Source organism: Antrostomus carolinensis, unplaced genomic scaffold (genome assembly GCF_000700745.2).
Source record: "Antrostomus carolinensis isolate BGI_N321 unplaced genomic scaffold, ASM70074v2 scaffold13692, whole genome shotgun sequence".
Taxonomy (NCBI): domain Eukaryota; kingdom Metazoa; phylum Chordata; class Aves; order Caprimulgiformes; family Caprimulgidae; genus Antrostomus; species Antrostomus carolinensis.
The window spans coordinates 1,009-21,005 of record NW_010300237.1 but is presented as its reverse complement, the minus strand read 5'-3'; the positions used below and the strand labels follow the sequence as shown (position 1 = coordinate 21,005).

At 34.8% G+C, this 19,997-nt stretch overlaps 1 protein-coding gene across 1 annotated transcript; it reads right to left on the bottom strand.

Moving 5' to 3' along the window:
• Positions 1-921: 921 nt before the first annotated feature.
• Positions 922-19,651, bottom strand: GLMN (glomulin, FKBP associated protein). The gene is made up of 18 exons (XM_010163070.1): positions 19,585-19,651; positions 18,959-19,084; positions 17,458-17,577; positions 16,553-16,661; positions 15,084-15,330; positions 14,500-14,599; positions 11,507-11,694; positions 10,962-11,015; positions 10,003-10,033; positions 9,561-9,650; positions 9,117-9,158; positions 8,960-9,033; positions 8,558-8,642; positions 7,185-7,294; positions 6,041-6,104; positions 2,590-2,713; positions 1,162-1,244; positions 922-1,029 (listed from the first exon to the last, which is right to left on the bottom strand). Exons 1-18 carry the CDS (start codon positions 19,648-19,650, stop codon positions 922-924), a joined length of 1,821 nt encoding a protein of 606 aa, XP_010161372.1. The 5' UTR covers position 19,651.
• Positions 19,652-19,997: the final 346 nt, after the last annotated feature.

Sequence of the window (19,997 nt, the reverse complement as noted above, 5' to 3'; positions counted from 1 at the left end):
ATAGTTACATTTCAAAAGACTGTATATACAACTTATGCATTTGGAATGAAAATTTATATTAAATAACTATATAGTGAAAAATAGCATACATTATACCAAATGTGCATTCTAAGACAAAAAAATGGTTTAACTGCAGTATAGAAAAGCCATCCTTAATTTTAACTTGATTCTGAACTTATTAGCTCAACTATTTATAATAATTTCCAAAAATATTTAATATATTTTAAGGAAAACTTTATCCTTAAAGACAGAGATGATCAAAACAATTAATAAGTTTCCCATGCATAAGTAGGTATATGTATGAAGTCTTCTACACCGTGTATCTGTTGTGTTACTGAGTTTTAACATCTTATTTGGCTCAAAGTTCATGTGTTTTTCTTTAAACCTGGTTTCATTTGCAATAGTTTTTCTACCATTATCTATAGCTTACAGTTTTTGTAAATATAGAAGCTTGTTTGTCAGCATTAAAAAGTTCTAATAAAAATACCTTGTGCTTAAACAATGCTTTTTAATTAATGGTTCTTCAGTCACTTTATAAAAAATCTTTGTAATTCACAACACCAGACAGCAACTATTATCTAACAAATTCAGAAAACAAGCAGAAAAATAAATGCACAATCATACCTCCTTGCCACAGCATAAGAACAAAAAACCCCTCCTTGTTTTTAGTTTCGAAACTTCAGAAAAAGCATCAGATTCTGAAGGGAATACTTTAGTAAGTTGGCCACCTCTGTGAATCACATACAATAGCAAAAGAAAATAAACAACAGCAACAAGACATGTGAAGAGCAGCATTTGCTATTCATCTAGAGGCCACTCTAAATTGCTTTTCTTTAAAGGCTGGTAGCCTCCTTTTCAACTAAAGTCTCATAGTCAAAATGATTTTATAAGAAATATGTTAATTCAAATACTTTGGCTGAACTATCTATTTTCATCCATTACAGCTTTCATTTTCACTTCAATGAGTTCTTCTACTCGAGCTAGAACACTTTCTATTAAATCAAAGGTGAAGAGAGCTGAGTGTAAAACCTGAAATGACAAAAGAGATTAATGTTATTTTTATTAGAAATTTTTTTTACCCATTGTGTATGTACATTTGTCTTCAGATTGAAAAGAAAATTTCAATACTTCTGAATAACTCTGAAGGAAATGCAAACTCACCTGAAGCTGCATTTCAGGAGTCATGGCAGGCATCTTTTCCCCACTAACAGTTACAGAGCAAACTGTGTTAGAACTGCCTGCCTCTGTAGAAGAAAATAACCAACCAGAGATCAGGCTGCTGTTTCACATAACTTTTAGAACAAAAATAATATTTAATATACTGGCATTTCTAGTCAGTAATTGTTAAAAAAAGCCACAGTCCTAAGGACTGACCAAACACGGGACAGAAGGAGCTGAACCTTAAGAGGGAGACAGTTTGAGCTGGATGCTGCCTTTACACTTTCTATATCACACAGCAATACATGACTAAACAGGCAATATCTGCAACTCAAAACAATTTTATATAGCTAAAATGCTCCTTAAAAGATATATCCTTTTTGATATATTTTTAATATTTCCTCATCTAGAGAGATAATAGAAGGTTCTTTAGCTTGACTTAATGAATCCAGACATGAAATACATATTTTTATTAAGAAAAGGCTGCAGGCATCTTTTTCAGGCAGCTCACTTGCAGCAGGCAAAACTAAAAAGAAAAATCTGAAACCTAAGGGGAAAAACTCTTACATCCAGACCAAATATTTGAAATTCAACATAATGCTTACAAAGATTATACACTGGGGAAAAAGGCTAAACCATTTACTATTGTGAGTTAGATGTTCTCTCCTGAACTCAAATATCTTTATGCTTTGTCAAAGGCTAAAGAAATGCAAGAGGGACTTAAAGAAAAATAGAAAGACATCCGCAGGTTTCCTTCAGAAAAATTCCCCTTCTCTGCCTTATATAGTTTACAACAACAGAAGAGGATAAGACTAGGGGCAAAAAGCCACACTGACATTTCTGGTAGCAAAAGCAAGTTCTTAATTATACTGGAGACCACAGAGGATCTGACATACAGAGAGATGGCCTAAAGCAGCTACAGCTCTTATGCCCTGTGGAACGTGTCTGCTTAACCCACAGCAGCATCTGATTCTGTGTGTCAGATTTAAAAAAAAAAAAAAATCCAGGAAGTAATCCCTCAGGCTTTAAGAGAGCACCTGTTTGCTATGTGAATTACTTCTTGTCTTGTTAACTTTCCCACACCTAGTATGAAACCTAAGGGCTATATATTTGCAGAGAGATGTAGATGCTCCTGTCTAATCTTAAAATCAAAAGTATAAATGCAGAACAAGTTCTGAAGACCTTCATGTGACACTTCTATCAGGTTTCCATAAAGTTGACAATGTGATGAGAGATATACAAGTTCAGATTTTTCTGAACAGTTATGAAAATCAGTATCAAATATAGCAACTACTAAATTATTCTTGGAAATAAGGAATAGTGTCAACAGTTAAATAAAACATGATCTACACTGCACTCACCAATTGTTTCCAAAGGATTTCCAAAGTTTCTAAATATGAATAAAGCTTAAAAAAAAGCAAAGCAACTAACCTCTTCTGTTTTCCTTCTTATTCTTTATTTCTGCTTCATAGTGCGCTTTTGACATATTGAGTCCTACATGCAGTGGTTTTAAAAAATTTTGTTCAATCTTGGTAAGTGTGGTCCATATGCCAGTCTATTCGAACAGAACAGAGAAGGTTACGAATTAGTTTTAATGGAGCTTTGCAATGCCAAGTTTTCGAGCACAAGTTTTTGGACTAGTCTTTGAAACGTACATTTCCGTGCTGGGAGGAAAAAGAAAAAAGGATTTAGACTCATCCATTATCCTCTAAGATAATTCAGCAGCAAAATGGCACAAATATTTAAATTCACTATCATAAGTTAACACTGTATCGTGATGCCAAATAAAAGCTCTGACAAATGCTATACTCCCCAAATATATCAGGGGAGTATATATATATCTTGTCTATATTGCAATATATCTTGTCTATATTGCATCCAGCTTAAAAAGCATTGTAGGAATCTTACTGCATATGCTCCTACCCCATCCTTAGGCACAGCAGCCAAAGTGACACGTGAACTTCTCCCCGATTTGGCATGGGTAAGAGGAGTCTACAATAATGGCACTCGGGAAGCAAGAGATACAAGAAGATGCTCAAAAGCAAGGTTTTTCAAGGTTACACAGAACGAGAGGAAAACCTCTCTGCCTTGGCACCTTACAAGCTTGTAGTTACAAAACTGCTGTAGAAAGAAACAAATATAAAGCAGCCTTTGTGTCTTCAGATACAGGAGCCATTTATATGACTCCTTCAGGCAGTATCTTCAAAGGGCACAGTAAGGACAATAAAAATAAGAATTCTCAACATTAAGTAGTATTATTTATTACAGCAGAAAATTCAACAAATTTTAATGCTAAAGGACAGAAAGTTAACTGGTCAAATAAGAAAAACGATAATTACTTCCACCAGAATGGGGCTAAAAATGAAAAAATAAGTTTTCAGAAATGTTTCCACATGAAAGTGCTTGTTATACAGCAATCAGAACATCTGAACTGACATGAAAGGAAGCATTTTCTTTCTGCCTCACTTGGTCTACATGAAGGGAGACAGGGAGGAAATCAAGAAGAACTGTCAGGGCTTAAATTTAAGGGAAAAGTCCAGAAGAAGTAATGCCATTTTCTCTTCAAACTGCAGGGACATTCTTTATGCCAGATACTGGGTAGCACTGTTACAGCAATTGTGTGCTACTATGTATAATTTTTTTAATAATAATAAAAGAGGAATACTCTCTTTTCTTACAAAGCTGTGCATTTACATGAAACTGAGTGGACCATAATGAGCACTGAAATAGTAATCACTCCACAAATGTGAGAAACTGATATGGTCTATCAATATTAACTAATTACATAAATAGTGCATTAGAAATGCACCAGTTTAAAGCTATTTTTTACTATTCATTTTCATTACAGTTTTAGAAATCAGTGCAAGCTATATTATTATTATTCTACTTAGACTAATAACATCATTATGCACTTACAAAACTTGTATTCATAGATCTCAAAGTGCTCTAAAAGTAGATCAGGTTTTTTTCTGTATTTTAGAAAAACAGAAAATGATATGCTGAAGTCTGTTACTCCAAACCATAAAGTCAAGGAACTGAAGGAGAACAACAAAGCACCTTAGGATAGTTATCTGATCATTAGAATATTCATCTGACCATGATATTGCTTATTCAAGTCAGGAAAGGAATAACTGTACTTTGAAACTGAAAAGCAATTTTTCTTTAAACTGTCACTAATTTAAACAAATATTTTAATACAAAAATCAAAACATTTAGTACCAAGATCATAGAATGTTTTGGGTTGGAAGGGACCTCTAAAGTTCACCTAGTCCAACCCCCCTGCAATAAGCAGCAACATCTTCAACTAGATAGGTGATACTTGTTCACTACATCATCTAGTGGACAAAAAGCTACTGAATTGCATAACTTAGATGAACAGTGGAACATAATGATTTGAAAGAGTCAACAGAAGCTGTATTTACTATTAGAGGAAGTAGCCACTTGGTAGTGGAACGTAATCAGAAAACTAAACACAAATAATTCCATTTGCTCTTAAATGCTCTAGCAACACAATGGAGGTCAGAGAACTTATAAATCAACTGCTAGAATATGGAATCCATATATCGACCTAGTTGTGAAAATCAAACAAGTTTCCCCTTGAGTATCCAGGAACACATTTCCATCAACTGCAGGTGGACAGGACTGTGTACATAAAACCAGCAAATCCCTCATAATGTGCTACACTGAAAAGCCATACAGCACTTGAATAACAAATACAGTTTGCACTGATCTACCAGTAACAAATGCTGCTGACTGCTTTGGACAGAAAAGAGCTAAACACAGAGAAAAAAAAAAGGTGGGGATTACAACTAAAGCTATAAAATCCTGCTTTAAACTGAGGTAGCATATTATTGTCCTGGGTTTGGCTGGGATAGAGTTAATTTTCACAAGAAGCTGGGAGGGGACACAGCCAGGATAGCTGACCTGACCACAATTATATGGGTAAAACATGTAAGGGCAATTTCAATTTTTTAAAATATACTGCCAAGTTTAAACATGCAGAGAATTTCTGAAATACCTACATTCAAGCATTCACCTGCATTCAAACATTCACACACACAACAGAAATGAAGGTAAATAGGTACACCCATAATAAAAACAGGTAAACAACAGTGGTGGGCAGTTTAGGCTGGCAAGTTACCTTTGTGCGTCACAGGTTCTAGGCTGTACCCAGTGAAGCCACGTAGCACAAAACTGGATAGGTCTGGCCATTCCTTTCATTACTTCCACAGACGGATTGTCCAGACAAGAATTTTTTTAATGCTCACACCTAGAGAAGCTTTTAACATGTACCTATCATGCAGCTGCACAGTTGCTGTAAATGTAAGAATGCTGTTTTGCACAGCTAAAAAATATTTAAATATTATTATATACTTTCTGAGAAATCGTAATACTACTAACTTTTAGCATATTGCACAAAAAAATATTTTGCCCAAAGATGAAAAAAACGGATCTATTGAACTGCCAAGGTTTGTACTATTACAAAGTAACCCACCTGGAGGCTTGAGGGATACCACCAAATAAATAAGCAAGACTAACAATTTTTTTTTCTCGTGGGAATACTTGATAGAGATATTACTTTATGGTGACATACTCTAAAGTTATGGACATAGACCACAGTTCATCAGGCAGAGTAAAAATAAAATAAAAAACTAGCTTGTTTACAGTAACAGTTAAGTATGAGTGCAATCAAATTTAATCAGAATAAAATAACACATCATGTATCTCCTAATGTACTCAATAAAAAAATCACTTCTGGATTACTGATCATTGCAAAGAAAAAGGCAAAAAACATGTTTTTGAATCAAGAATAACAGCATTCACATGGATCCACCTCTCAGCCCTTAGGTAATCAATCATTTTCAAACCATTTACTACTTACTTGATTATCACTTTCACAGTCCTTAATGAGCAAGTATCTCAGTAGATTTAGTGATGCCATAATCCTGAGAATTAAAAATAAACTATTATTTAGAACACAGATTTATATTACAGGGGTAATAACTTAAAATGTCCACTATAGTTTAGTCTAGAGCACCAGTGTGCAGTTAAGTCCACATTACAACAGTGACCACTTTGCAAGTAAGATTAAAAGTGTCAGCAGATTGGAGAAGGCTGGTGACTGTCAGGCAAAGGGTTCTCTGAAGAGACAGAGCTTCATTACAGAATTTGTAACGTGTATCACTGGTGATCCAAAGTTGATAAGAAACAAGTGTGACAATTTTCCTTATTACTGCATTGATTTTTCCTTTTGAGTGCTTTTTAAAAAAATGCTTTTTGCGCTTGTTTTACCATACTTTTTAGCAGAAAGTATTTATTCTTTTTTCCAGACAAAGGGTACAATTACAAATCACATATCTGGGTTTTTAAGTAGTTATGCGTCCATCTGGACACTATCACCCTACTGACTTACAAGCTCAACCTTTACTCATCATATAGGAAGAGACTTGTTCTATACAGGAGATTTTCAGAGACATTTACATTTATTTTATATTCCTTAATGCAAATATTTGTGGTTCAGGTGGCTCTACATTCCAACTCATGAGATACTGGATTCCCAACAGCAATCTTTGAAACAGACTCAAAAAGTCTGTGTGCTATAAGTTGTATCTGATAATTATTATTCCCCTGTGTCACATAAGACAACATATCACCTTTCTTTTGTTCCTCCAATTGCTTCGGCAGAAAGCTGACAAACCATACAGTCCTGAAGAAATAATGCTTTACCAATTAGTTCAATAATTTGACATCTGAGACCTTATACCCTCAGTGAATGGAGGAAAAATTCCTTTCTTACTGTTAAAATCAATGTAATAGCATTGTGACATTTCACTATACAGAGTTAGTTGAAATGGTGGTTGAAATAAGTGATCATTTCCATCTCTAGTTCCAAAAATTTAAATTACATTGATGCTGTTACCTCATTAATGACATGACAGCATACCTCCCATTTAGGTGGTATGAAGTCTTTTTAAATGATTAAAAAAAAAGGGGGAGAAAAGCCTCTAACTGTGACTACAACTCACCTATCTGAGTTTTGCAGAAGATCTGTCTCAGCACCTTCTGGAAGCAAAAGCACTAAATCTAGAAGGGAGATCAGGTGATGTCCTGTAAACCAAATGTTGTCACATGTCTTCTGAAAAAAAGCCACAAAAAGTTTAGCTGAGTGTAAAATTTAAATCTTAATGATACCTTAAATAAATCTTAAATAATTTAAGAACAAATTGGAAAACAGAAGAGAAAACAAAACAAAAACACATGTGGTTGAACTAATATCTTTTTATAAGCCTCCCTACTTTGTCTCTTCTGGCCAGGCTGTTCTTTTCCGCTTCATCAGAACAGATTCTCCACCTCTTCACCACACCACCATCTATATAGTTAATATTTGTTTACAGAAACCTAGCGAATTGTACTAGGCACTCTTTTATACTGAGGTAGGGAACAATTCGCTCTCTTTACCAGACACTGTTCTTTTCATAACAGTAGCATCACTATCTTTTTTTTTTTTTTTTTGAAAGATGGTCAGGTGTTTTAAGTTTTCTTTACATATTTCTAAACCTGCAACTCCTAGCAATGCTTGCAAGAAAAGTACACCTTCACCTCTGTGGTTCTCTGATGGAGAAAGGACATTCAGTTACTTTCTTTTGAAAGAGGAAAGGGGGAGAGGACAGAAGGGAGAAACATTTAAACGTAAGAGAGTACTAGGTTTTGAAGTGGCAGAACATAATTATTCTCATGCCCTCTGCATCACAGACAGAACACTTGCTATTGTTACAAAAACTCCCCTAAATTACAACAAATTATGAAGTGAGTAGGGTCAAAATATAAAAAAAATGTTTAAAAAGTAAAAAAAAAAGATTTAATAGTTTAATTCATTTTTCCAACTTCCTGGTATAAATGATTATAAAATACGAGATTTAAATGGCTTTGATCTAGCTCAACGCTTTCCGATGAATTTAACATTTGCTGAAGCACTCATAAGATAATGCTGACTGTCATCATATAAACAAAGAAAAAATGAATCATTCTGTCTTGGACCATAGTATTTGAATTCTATTCAAGAAATGAGGAACTGTGAGGATAAATCAAAATACTGATTAGTTCCTCTTTAAGAAGTATGTGTTTTCAAGCACAGAAAAGGTAATCATAACTTCTTAGAAAAATACAGTAAGATTGCACAATTAAAAAATCTATTTGTAAAATTATAATGTAAAAAAACATATGCAGAAAAAAGCCAAATTAATATTTTAAAATTATATAACATCCCAATCTTATGGTTCGTTTCAAAATGGATTTTTTTTAAATGCATCACTCAAAGCTTAAGCTGTACACATTTTCTCAACATAATACTGATGGAATTCGGAGATGACAACTTGGTTTTTAGTGGTAATAGCCTTACCATTAACGATAAATGAATCTGATCTTTTATATTTTTAATAATGTATCCTTCCACACCAGCATGATTGCTTGTCTTCAGTAAACACCTTCAAACAAACAAAGAGATATTATCTCTTCAAAGCTTCCTATATACTTAGTTTATAACTCAGATGACATTATGGCCTTATTCACTAAGTGAAAGTTTTACCACAGGAAAATAGTATGACTACGTAACCTTTAAAAACTATCTTACATAAGACAGCTGATTTTATGTGAGGCAATTGGAATTCATTATTTATTCAAAGATTAACAGAGTAAAATTAATGTGGTTTACCAGATAGAAACTGTTAGAAACGATTGTATCTACCCAATTGAGCTGCAATAAGGCTGATATCACACAATCTACAGTAATTTGGATGCATACCTGAATAATGTATATTTTCCCTCTGCGTCAAACTTGTCTATGAACAACTGCAAAATATTTAAACTCTTCTTTCTCTAAAGAAAACAAAGATGTTATCAGATTAATTCTAATTAAATAAATTCAGCACTTAACTGATTCTGTAGGTCCCATTACATACCAGATGCTCTATGGGACAAAGGGTCATAACTTTCACCAAATCCTGCAGTTGGACAGAGAAAACAATGTGTAATTACATACAGATTATTACAGTACAATCACACTAAAATCTACTTGAGACATAAAAAAAAAAAACCAAACCCAAAACCACAAAACCCTGTCTACGAGAAGACTCTTGGAGAAATTCACACTAGCTTCAGTGGCTGAAATCCCAGGGCTGATACACAAGACTACTATTCTTGTACTGTTGGGTCCAAATAAGAATGTAGTTAAGCAGCAGATTTGCAAGGGAGAGGCAAAAATGAGCAAGCATGATCTTTCAGCTAAGATCAGTGCTCACCTGCCTCGGTGGCCTGTACATGCAATAAGTATATTTTAATTGTCACTGAAACTTCATGCTGTAGCAGGTAGAAAAGAATAAATTCTGTACATTGCTTCTTATTACCTGAGGGACGTTAATAAAATCTCTGAAATCTAAATACTGATGGAGAAGGCTATTGTCTTCCGTTCTCAATAAGCAGCTCTCAAACAGATCCTGCAGGTGGGAAAAAAAAAAAGCTGCCAACATTTTGTACACATACAAGACATTAATCTATACGTTTTACATTTCATGGCTAAAACCACCTTCACTTTAATGCTCATTCACATACATTTGTAGCTTCTATGAACTCTGCGTATGTGATAATGGCGATTTAAACATTTATGCATGTGTGTAAAGTCCATTAAATGTAAGTGTTTGTAAGACTGAAGAATACCCAAATAAGCCTCAAAATATTTCTGAAACTATTATCTGAACTATCATTTGTACCTTTGTAAAATAATATTTTACCATTACTTAACCTGGAAAAAAAATCTAACATGGAAAATTTGATTAAAAGAAGACTTACAAGTCCTTTAGATAACATAGATTCTTCTGTTCTAGGAAAAAAAGAAACATTATCAAATTCAAGTTGTTAATTATAAAGATACTCTTGATACTTCAGAAGAAATACTAGAACAGAGATCCAAAAGAACTTGTCCCTCAACAATTTTCATTCTATTTTCTAAATGTATTATCTTCATTATTCCTCTCAAAGATTTTTAGAATAAACTGGCTGATGAAAAGTTGAAAATTTTACTCCTCTCTTCAGGGTCAAAAATGACTTTTTTCCCCCCTCAATATTTATAAATGCTCAAAAGCAGCATCTTGCATCTCACAGGTATGAAGACACTGATTAACAAAGAAAATGACACTTTGCTCAGATGATTCTATTTGCATAGTTTCACAAGAGTAAGAAAAATACATCAGATCCTAAAGTAAAGAGACCAGGAAGTTTTGTTTAAGTTTTACCAAGAAATGGTAAGCAGTCATAATGGGAAACTTTCCTTCTGTAGCAGTGCTAAAAACTATTTGGTCAACACTGCTGCTTATGGAAGGTGAAACAATCATAATATATAGAAAAGTCTGGTTTCCTTTAGAAAGCCTGACCTTTAACCAGATTACATATCAGAATACGTTCAAATAAATACTATCATGATAGCCTTCTCTAGTAGTAAACTAACTGTTACAGAAGTACAAGTAAATATACACTCTATTCTGCATGTTTTTATAAGACCTTAATTTTGCATTTTCAGAATAGTTACAAAAAATGATATCACAATACAAGCTGAAAACAATAAACAAGTGTTTCAGACAACTTTTTATACTTCTTGGTAAAAGAAGCCATCTTGTTGTGGAACTTGCCATTTTAACTCTCAGGTTTGAAAACCTCCTCAGAACTTACGTGGTACATTCGAAATTTGACTCTATGAATTACTCTAAAAGATCACACCCACTATCTAGAACTCCAAATACCATAAACCCTACCTTTTCAGTAGCACTTCAATATGTGTCATATTGTATTGCAGAAGGTATGATGGACTAAAAGAGAAAAATTAGATTTACATTAAACTGCATAAGCTGTATACATTCGTACATAGTTAATAAATTTGACATGATTAGCCTTTTTTGAAAAATTTCTAAAAATATCTTTATAAAATTAGTAGTTTTTAAATAGACACAAAGTAGTAAGTCAAATTGCTGTTAATAACTCTTACATGGAGACTGTCTATAAATATGCAATTTAAAATTTAATGCACGTTCATTCTCAGCATACAATTAACACTATCCGTTTCTTTAAAAGGACAGCTCATCTAAACTTAAATCGTAATAGAGTAATCTGCAGGACTGGAGTATGTTCTTATGTATATAATATAAGCTACATAAAATATAAATGCATAAAGGTTGACATAAAACAACTACTCACGAAATACAGTTTTCATTCATAACTATTCACAAATAAAAAGTTTTTTCTGCTTAGAAAGAATCTTCAAAGTACAGACTTGCAATAAGCGAGGAAGAATAGTTCTTACCTAAATACCACTGGAAAGCAATCAATACCAAAATGCTGAACAAACATCAGATATGACAGACAGGCCAAAGAATCTGCAGAATTCTTTCGCTCTATGTCTGCAAACTCCTGATTCTCCCAGTGTGGACTTTTGCCTTTACGATGTAAAAACACTAATGGTATCAATTCTCTTATATCCCACAAAATATCCTAAAAAAGAAAGACAGATTGCCTATAGTTGCCTTTAAAAACCTGAATACCGATTAAGTTTCAAAGCTTTAACTGTATCTACAGTAAATTCTCTTACATAGTATATGTATAAATTAATGTAAATATTTTGTGATTATTTATGATCTACAAACATACACAAAAAAGATTGCAGGAAAAATTACTGTTAGAAGAATGTTATTAAGATGGCAAAGTCAAGCACTCTATAGTTAGTCAAAGACAAAAATAAAGTCACCCTGCAAAACCCTAGTTTGGATCCCTTATCCACATTACTGTGAATAACAATAGCTTCATGATCACATTACACCACAGGACCCCTGTGTTTTTCAGATCACAGAATGCTCAGTATTTTGTTTTATGCCCACTAATTAATATGCAACAATGTTTATCTGCTGAAGGTAAGCCTTGCTTTAAAGTCAGAATCACTCTGAATGGCCTTTCTTTCCAGTGATGTACAATGTGATGACACCTGAGCACTTCACAAATAATAGTGTGGTTTCCCCCTGCCCCACACACACATTCATGTGGATTAGGAGGCAGAGTAACTCTTGTTGTACATATTATGAAGAAACAGCAAGACCAAGGTTAACTCACTATTCTGGGGTTGTCCAAGCTGAACACCCTGGATCTCACATTTGGGAAAATTAGGATTACACAAGACATCATATAGTCAAAGCATGACTTTACTGACCTTAGCTGCAGCTCTCATTACCCAATTCCACAAACAGCAGAAGTGAATTTCTTGAGAAAATGAAGAAAAGGTAGTTCATAATTAGCATAAAAAACCATGGTTTCAGACTGTGCCCAACTGCAGAGGCAGATTAAAAAGCCAGTTTTTCAGAGCACCCTTCAACTGTCTTAAGCATAAAATTATCGTCTGGTAACCCATGCCTCCTTCACTGGACACCCTAAAAGTCCTGCAATAAATGAAGTAAAGGTCTCAGAGACAACATTCCCTATCTTTGCATAACCCTAGTTGACCCACACAGCAGTTCCATCCTATGATGAGACATGCTGTGGAAAAAAAAAAATGGATGTGATCATGATAGAAAACACGTTGTAAAACATTCAAAAGTTTTGCTAACTGCTTAGTGTGCTTCACTTTACAATCTTAATATCTGGATATAGAATTTTGTGTGCAAAAATGCTTAGGTTTTTAAACATAAATTGGAGAACAGAACATCACATGGCAACTTCCAGACCTGCCCTGCATGCATGTATATTTGCACATATACATATATATATAGTATATTTATGTGTACTTTCCTCATCCCAGCTGGCTCCAAGTCTTCCTTTTGAAACTCATGAAGTCTTAGCGTGCCATTCCCTCCCCCATAATGACACCTGACTTGGTCTTTCTGTTCTTCTAGGACTAATTCCTCCACTATATCATATGAAAAGCTGTCTGTCTTCTAACTCCGTAGTTCACAGCTCACAGCCATTTCAGTCAACACCCTCTGATAGCTGGATAGCCTCTGCCCCTCAGCCAGCTTCACCCCAACTCTACCTTCTCTGCAACTTCTGTTTGCCTCTTACGTAGCTCCAGGCATTCTTCAACTTTTGTCTTTCTGTATCTGACTTGTGAATTTTCCTCCTTTAACCAGGGATAACAAAGTAGAACAAAGTCCAAAGCTCAAACCTAACTCTATTCTTTCATACAGTCAACATTAACATGAGAAACAAGTGTATCCATAGTTAGCAGAACAACTCACAGAAAAGAACTGTAATGGACAGTTATCAAAACCAGAATTGTATTTTTGTTAACAGCAAATATAAATAACCAGTTAATAGTCTTATAAAGCTCAGTTCTCCTGTATGTCTAAAAAGGTCAGCTTGTTTCATGAGAGCTGAATACATTAGCTGCAACCTTGATACAAACGAGCTGTTACTGTCTGTTCAGTGCTACCCAACTAGTAGCCCCCTGGCTATCCTGAGGGAAGACTCTATTTAGTACTGGGAATATTTTCCACCCTTATATTTCATTGTAAGATTTACCAGCCTGCTTCCGAATAAACTGTTATAAAATAATCCAGCATCTGGCTGTCAAGAAGGTTCCTTCATTTCAGCAGCACAACACAAATCAGTATAACAAATGCATGTAACCACACATTTGAAAATTAGAGACAACTGATATTTACAAATATTTTAAATTTGGTGTACTGCATCTGGCTGGCATGGAGTTGATTTTCTTTATGACAGCCCATACAGTGTTCCATTTTAGATTTGTGACCAAAACAGTGCTGATAACACACCAGTGTTCCAGCTGTTGTTGAATAGTGATTGCGCAGCATCAAGGCCTTCTGTTTCTTACTGTGCCCCTCAGCAAACAGGCAGAGGGTGGGTGAGAAGCTGGGAGAGGACACAGCTGGTACAGCTGACCCAGACTGATCAAAGAGATATTCCATAATATATAACATCATACTCGGGGAGGAGGTAGTATATTTCAGATTAACTGTTGTTCAGAGACTGGCAAAGACTATCCTTTAGATATTCAAATAAGTTCATACATGACCAAGAAAAAGAAGCAGTTAAGGAAAGTAGCAGCTGATTCAGAGAACAGTCCAAACTGGTTTATAAGGAGCTAAACTGTGTCTGCAAGATTTGTGACTTCCAGAGATGGGACCTGGAACTGTTCTAGACTTATCTACCCGCATTATTTTACAAGGCCCAGTAAGTCATCCTACTGACAAATAAAGGAAGCAAAATGAGCTCTAGAACAACTTACAGGTAATTCTGATCTAGTGCACTGGTTCTGCAAACACTGTAATTAGTTTTGAGTACACTTACTATAATTTCAATTGCAAAATGTCGAAAGGGATGTTCTTCAATGCCTTCAAGCTGCTCAAGTTGAGCTGTCAATAATGGGTATTCCAGGCTTTTCATACAGCTGAAATAAAAAGCGTGAAACTAAATCACCAAAAAGGTCATACAGACTATAATAGTGGCATTGATGACCAAGAACAAAGTCTATACTCATATTAGCTGCTGTTATTCCTGATATGCCAAGGAAAATAAAGAAAAATAACATCTCCTGTAGAAGCATTCCTTGGACTTCACCTCCAGAATACAATTATCCTCACTGTTGTAAATTTGAGGAGAAGCAGAAGAATAACAAGACAGCTTCATAGCACAGAGATTAATATTTCTTTAAAATTTCACTGTAGTAAGGAAAAAAAAAATTATCTTTCTTCTCTCAGTTCATAAAGATGTAAGGCATATTTAGGGTTTTTCTTTTTCAAAATAGCACATTAGTTAATATAAGTTGGCAGTATTATATAACACTAATAAGATGATTTATTTACTGCCTACACAATAAATGCATATTTTACATTTTAAGTTATAGGAATATATTACACTAACAAAACACTCACAATTTTAATAATTCTTCTTTCAGCTCTGTGTCATTATATTCTGATGACTTTTCCATGTTTTTAACAGCTTCATTCACAAAAGGTTTAGCAAAGTCCACCACTGCATTACAACACTGACAGAGACCAAGTTTATCTTCTTGTATTTGTTGTTTCGTATAAGGTACAGGTAAGGGAGTAAGTTGATTCATAATCATGGCCAAAGATAAACCCACTGAGTAGGCCTTCTTGTTCTGAAGTTTCAAAAGCACTGGGGGAAAGGCAGAGAGAGAGAGAGAGAACATTTTGAGACATTCAGTTATTATTTACTTAGCAGAGGAAAACATGAAGAAAAATAATGTGACTACATAAGAAGGCCTTTCAGGGAAGGAAAGGGAGTGATACCTGAAATCACATGAGCAAATCCAGCAAGACTAATCATCAGCTAGTTTAATATGCTGCAGTTGAGATGACCATATATTTGGGATTAACATTAAAGCAGTCATGCATTTCAACACATTCTTCCTTTCTCTGTAGCACTGTGATGAGGACTGAAAAAAAATTTGTCTTTCCAGAACTACTCTAAGTGAAATAATATGCACTTATCTCATCTGTAAAAGAGATTTATTCTTGCTTTATTGCTTGACTTCTGTGCTTGGCAAAACCAGGGGCAATGGCTCAGCCTTTCTGCTGAGATCTCACTCTACCTGAAGCAGCTCAGAACTGTTCTATAGTCCACAGCAGAACTAACAGAAGGGCTCCCAGACTGAGGAAGTAGCACAAGTGGCTCTCACTCTCTTAAACTGCACTCAGTGCAGGCTGACTGCAGATTGGCTATCCAAAAAAACACATTCTTCCAAATACTAAAATGCTTCTCTTGCTAAATTCTAACATAATTTAATAACACATCTCAGACTGTTACAATCAGATGTAAACATGATACAAGACACTTGATTTCATCTTGCACATCAAACCAGAAACTACTACTTGTTACCTACTTAGTGGGTGTCCAAAACCAACATTTTTAGTTTTTATATGTAGGTCAGAAGAATGATTCCCCCCCCCCACCAAATATTTCAACCTGCTTCAATCTGAAATAAAAGTTTAGTACTATGAAAATACAGAATTCTATGTTCTAAAAGGTAAATAATGAAGAATTTCATCAATCTATGTAATTCCCTATTTCTGTAACAACAAGTTGAATGGTTTACACCTCTAAATATAACTGTCCCAGAACCAAATTCTGGTAAATGATGGAAAATAGATGAAAATTGCTTTTTCAACTGATGCTATTAATCCCATCTAAAATCTTTTTCTAACAGGCCAATACAAGCATGAAAATTATACCTTGTGATAATTTGCAGTATGTAATAGACTGTAAAGCCTGTCAGGACAGGCATATTCTAAAGTTATTCCAGCAAAGGCTAAACTAATTTGATAAATAAATGATAAAATAATTTAACTCAGAAATCACATGAGAAAGTGCATCTTACCTGTCTGCAAAGGTTGAAGCAATAACATGACAGTTTGGCAGACTTGTTCTCCAGAGGTCTGTTCAATCTGCTCAAGTAACCCTAAAAAAAGTTCCTTCGGATTGCATAGCTGTAGGACAGGAACAATGCATATTTTTAATCACCATGGTCATAGACAAACTTCAATACGGAAGTTCCTGAACATCAAGAAAGCAGATCTGAGTGTAATTATCAATATCCAAGAAAACAAATATGAAACAAGTAGTACTTTCCTACAATTAATGTCTTCCATAGAGTGTATATGTGTGTACACTTTCATATAACCTGAAAACATACAATAATAAATAATGACACTAAACTTGATTTCTATGGTCTGTAAAAAAAAAAACCTCACAGTGCCTTAGTAATGTAATCCTTTGGAGTAGAGAGAAAAGAAAAACTTCAGTGCAAATTTAACTCAAGCTATACAGTTTGCAAGTTGTTTTTAAGTACATGAATGAAAGAACTAGTTTTCTAGAGATTAGAACTTTTTTCCCCTACTACTCCACCAGAATCATCAGGTGCTCATTGTCATACTGTATCTGCAGTAGACAAGAGGCAGTATTTCTGTGGCTGCTCCAACTGCAGCAGCTGGCTATCAAAAACATTAAGAGCTCTATCTGCCTTTTTCTTCTGGGTAATGCTATGTCTCTTTTGTTTGCCCAGTTACTAATTTTACAAGATTTATAAGAGGTTAATTATCTCTGAGAACTCTAAGCCTATGTCTACTTCAGATGAAGCTGGTCTATGAGTTTGAAAGTTATGGGAAATGGACAGAAGAACTCAGAAGTACTCATGCCTTGTTTTCTTTGGCAATCAGAGGGAAAATTAGGACCTCTCCCTTTCCTACAATTATTGTATTATAACCATAAATTTCAAAAACATACCTGTGCCAACTGATCTAGTATCTTCAGGCAGTGTTCTCGCTTATCATCCTCCTGTTTATACATTAAAATACATCTAACAAGAGGGGAGATGAGATTCCAACCCATATTCTTGATGATAACCTAAAAAACAGATTTTCAGAGAATAAACCAGAACTGGACACCTTCTAAATCCAGAAAGAATGTATGTATGAAGGCCAAAAGTTGTAACTAACACAATAATAATGTCATTGAAAATTTAACATCTATTACCATAAAGTTCTGTACTTAACATACATTGTCTTCTCTCACCATACCTACAAACACAGCTGCATATTTTGTATAGTTTTCTTCAATGTATTAATTCTAAAATATCAATATACATTTCTAAGAATTTATATGACAATACATTTAAAATAAGATCAAGTAGGAGTATTGCTGAAAGAAAGAATGCTTAGACAAATTATGTTTAACCTGAGGGGATCAAGATCTTCAGCTGTTACTCAAAACTTGCAAAATTCAAAACCAGACTGCAACCCCCATCTAACATCACCAAAAATTCCATCCTTCACCTTCTCTCTGAACTTCCTATTTATCTGGGTACAATTTAGTATGTTCCCCCATCTCCCCAAAGTGCCTAAAGACATTAGCATCTCTCACATTAGCATCAGCTGAGTTGGCTCTTCTAGTTTTGGAAGTATTTTTATATCCATCTGTGATGGGTTGACCCCAGACAGCAACTAAGCACCCACCAGCTGTTTGCTTGCTCTCCTCCCCCACTGGGATGGGGAGAAAATCAGAAGAGCAAAACAGAAGAGCAATCAGAAGAGCAAAACTCATGGGTCGAAATAAGAACAAATAAATAAGTAAAGAACAAAAGAGGAAGGGAAAAATTACACAAACCAGCTCCCACCAGCATATCAATGCCCAGCCAGGCTCCAAGCAACAGCTACTATAGGATGGGTCTCCATCTCCATGTGTTCTTATTGTTATATGGTATGGAATATCTCTTTCATCAGTTCAGGTCAGCTGTCCCCACCCAACTTCCCTGCTTACTTAGGGGGTAGAGTGAGAAACAGAGAAGGCCTTTACACTTACAAGCACTGATCAGCAACAGCTGAAACACTGGTCTGTTATCAACACTGTTTTGGTTACAAATCTAAAACACAGCACCACACAGGCTGCCATGAAGAAAATCAACTCCATGCCAGGCAGACCCAGTACACCATCTGAAATCCTGTCCTGTAAAAGGGGGACAATGTCACTTTCTCTTAATTATGCTTTTGTCCCCTCTTTTCACTTAACTCATTGACTAACAGTTATAATGGTTTTGTTAAGATTATCATGACTTGGTTTCTGTGAGCTACCTGAAGTTACACAAGAATGGGCACACAACAACTTATTAACTATTAATGTGTACAGCCCTGCTCCACAGTGAAAATAGCTTTCCCCTTTTAATAAGCAGTTTTATCTATTTAATGGTGTGTTAGTGCACAACTAATACATAGTGCAAGCTTAAACTCACCTTATTTTTCTCATTTTGAATTATTTCTAATAACTGAGCTGCATACCCATCTTCTAAACATTTCTGACCTGCTACCTGAAACAGATTAAAATCTTCTCCTTTGAAATCAGCCTCTTCCAGAATTTGCTAGAAAGAAAATATGCATGTTTAAGTCCATACTTATAAAAGGCAAATAAAAATATGAAAATACAAGCTTTCATTTGAAAATTAAATGTAGTATCATTGCAACTTATCTTTTCTTATATAACATCTTTCACATATTAATAAGGCTACCAAAAGCTACTACAGAAGACAAAGCTGTATTTCAATAGCACTTTCTAAGTCTAGACTACAACACGTTGTTTGGAAGATGCATTTTCTACAACCTGTAAGGGTTTTTTTACTTTACACAGGTACTCATGAGTACAAGAACACTTCTTCCTCCAAGAAGCAGAAGTTACCAACCATCTTGGAAATAAGCACCACAGAAAAGTCAATGAAACATGGAGGTTGAACTTAGCTGCCCAATGAGGAGTTCTGCTAACATTCATCTTGCATTTTGGGGTCATTTTGGTTTTAGTTATAATATATGAAGAGAAACGCACACTGCTTATGCTTTTTGCTTTTATGGAAAGAAAACTACTTACGCATCTTTGTATTATAGCTTGAAGTTCATCAACTGCCATTATAGTTTGACTTTGTTCTTCTGGCATTGAAAACTATTATAAATTAAACAGTGCAGTATTAGAACATAGGAAGTAAAAAACAAAGACTGAAAAATAATCACATTATAAAAAAAAAAGGTAATAGAGGAATGAGAACAACCTAAACAGATATTATAGACTTAATGATTTTATTTTTTTTTTTTAAAACTGCAGCTAACGCAGAGCAAGTCTGGGCTCACCGCGTGCCAAGCACAGATGCCCACGATACACTACATTTTCTGTGTGCTCCTGCTAAGCTGTGACTGGAATACTCTTAACCAGACACCTGGGATGTGCAGAGCAGATCCAACCACCATGCCAGTTTATATCAACAGTCCAAACAAGATTACATAGGC

Excerpts from the sequence above, each read along its gene's own strand:
- GLMN (XM_010163070.1), bottom strand. The coding sequence starts at position 19,650 with ATGCCAGAAGAACAAAGTCAAACTATAATGGCAGTTGATGAACTTCAA. Across the intron at positions 9,651-10,002 it reads CTATGTTATCTAAAGGACTT|GATCTGTTTGAGAGCTGCTT; the intron begins GTAAGTCTTCTT and ends TCCCACCTGCAG. Across the intron at positions 8,643-8,959 it reads GGAAAATATACATTATTCAG|GTGTTTACTGAAGACAAGCA; the intron begins GTATGCATCCAA and ends GTTTGTTTGAAG.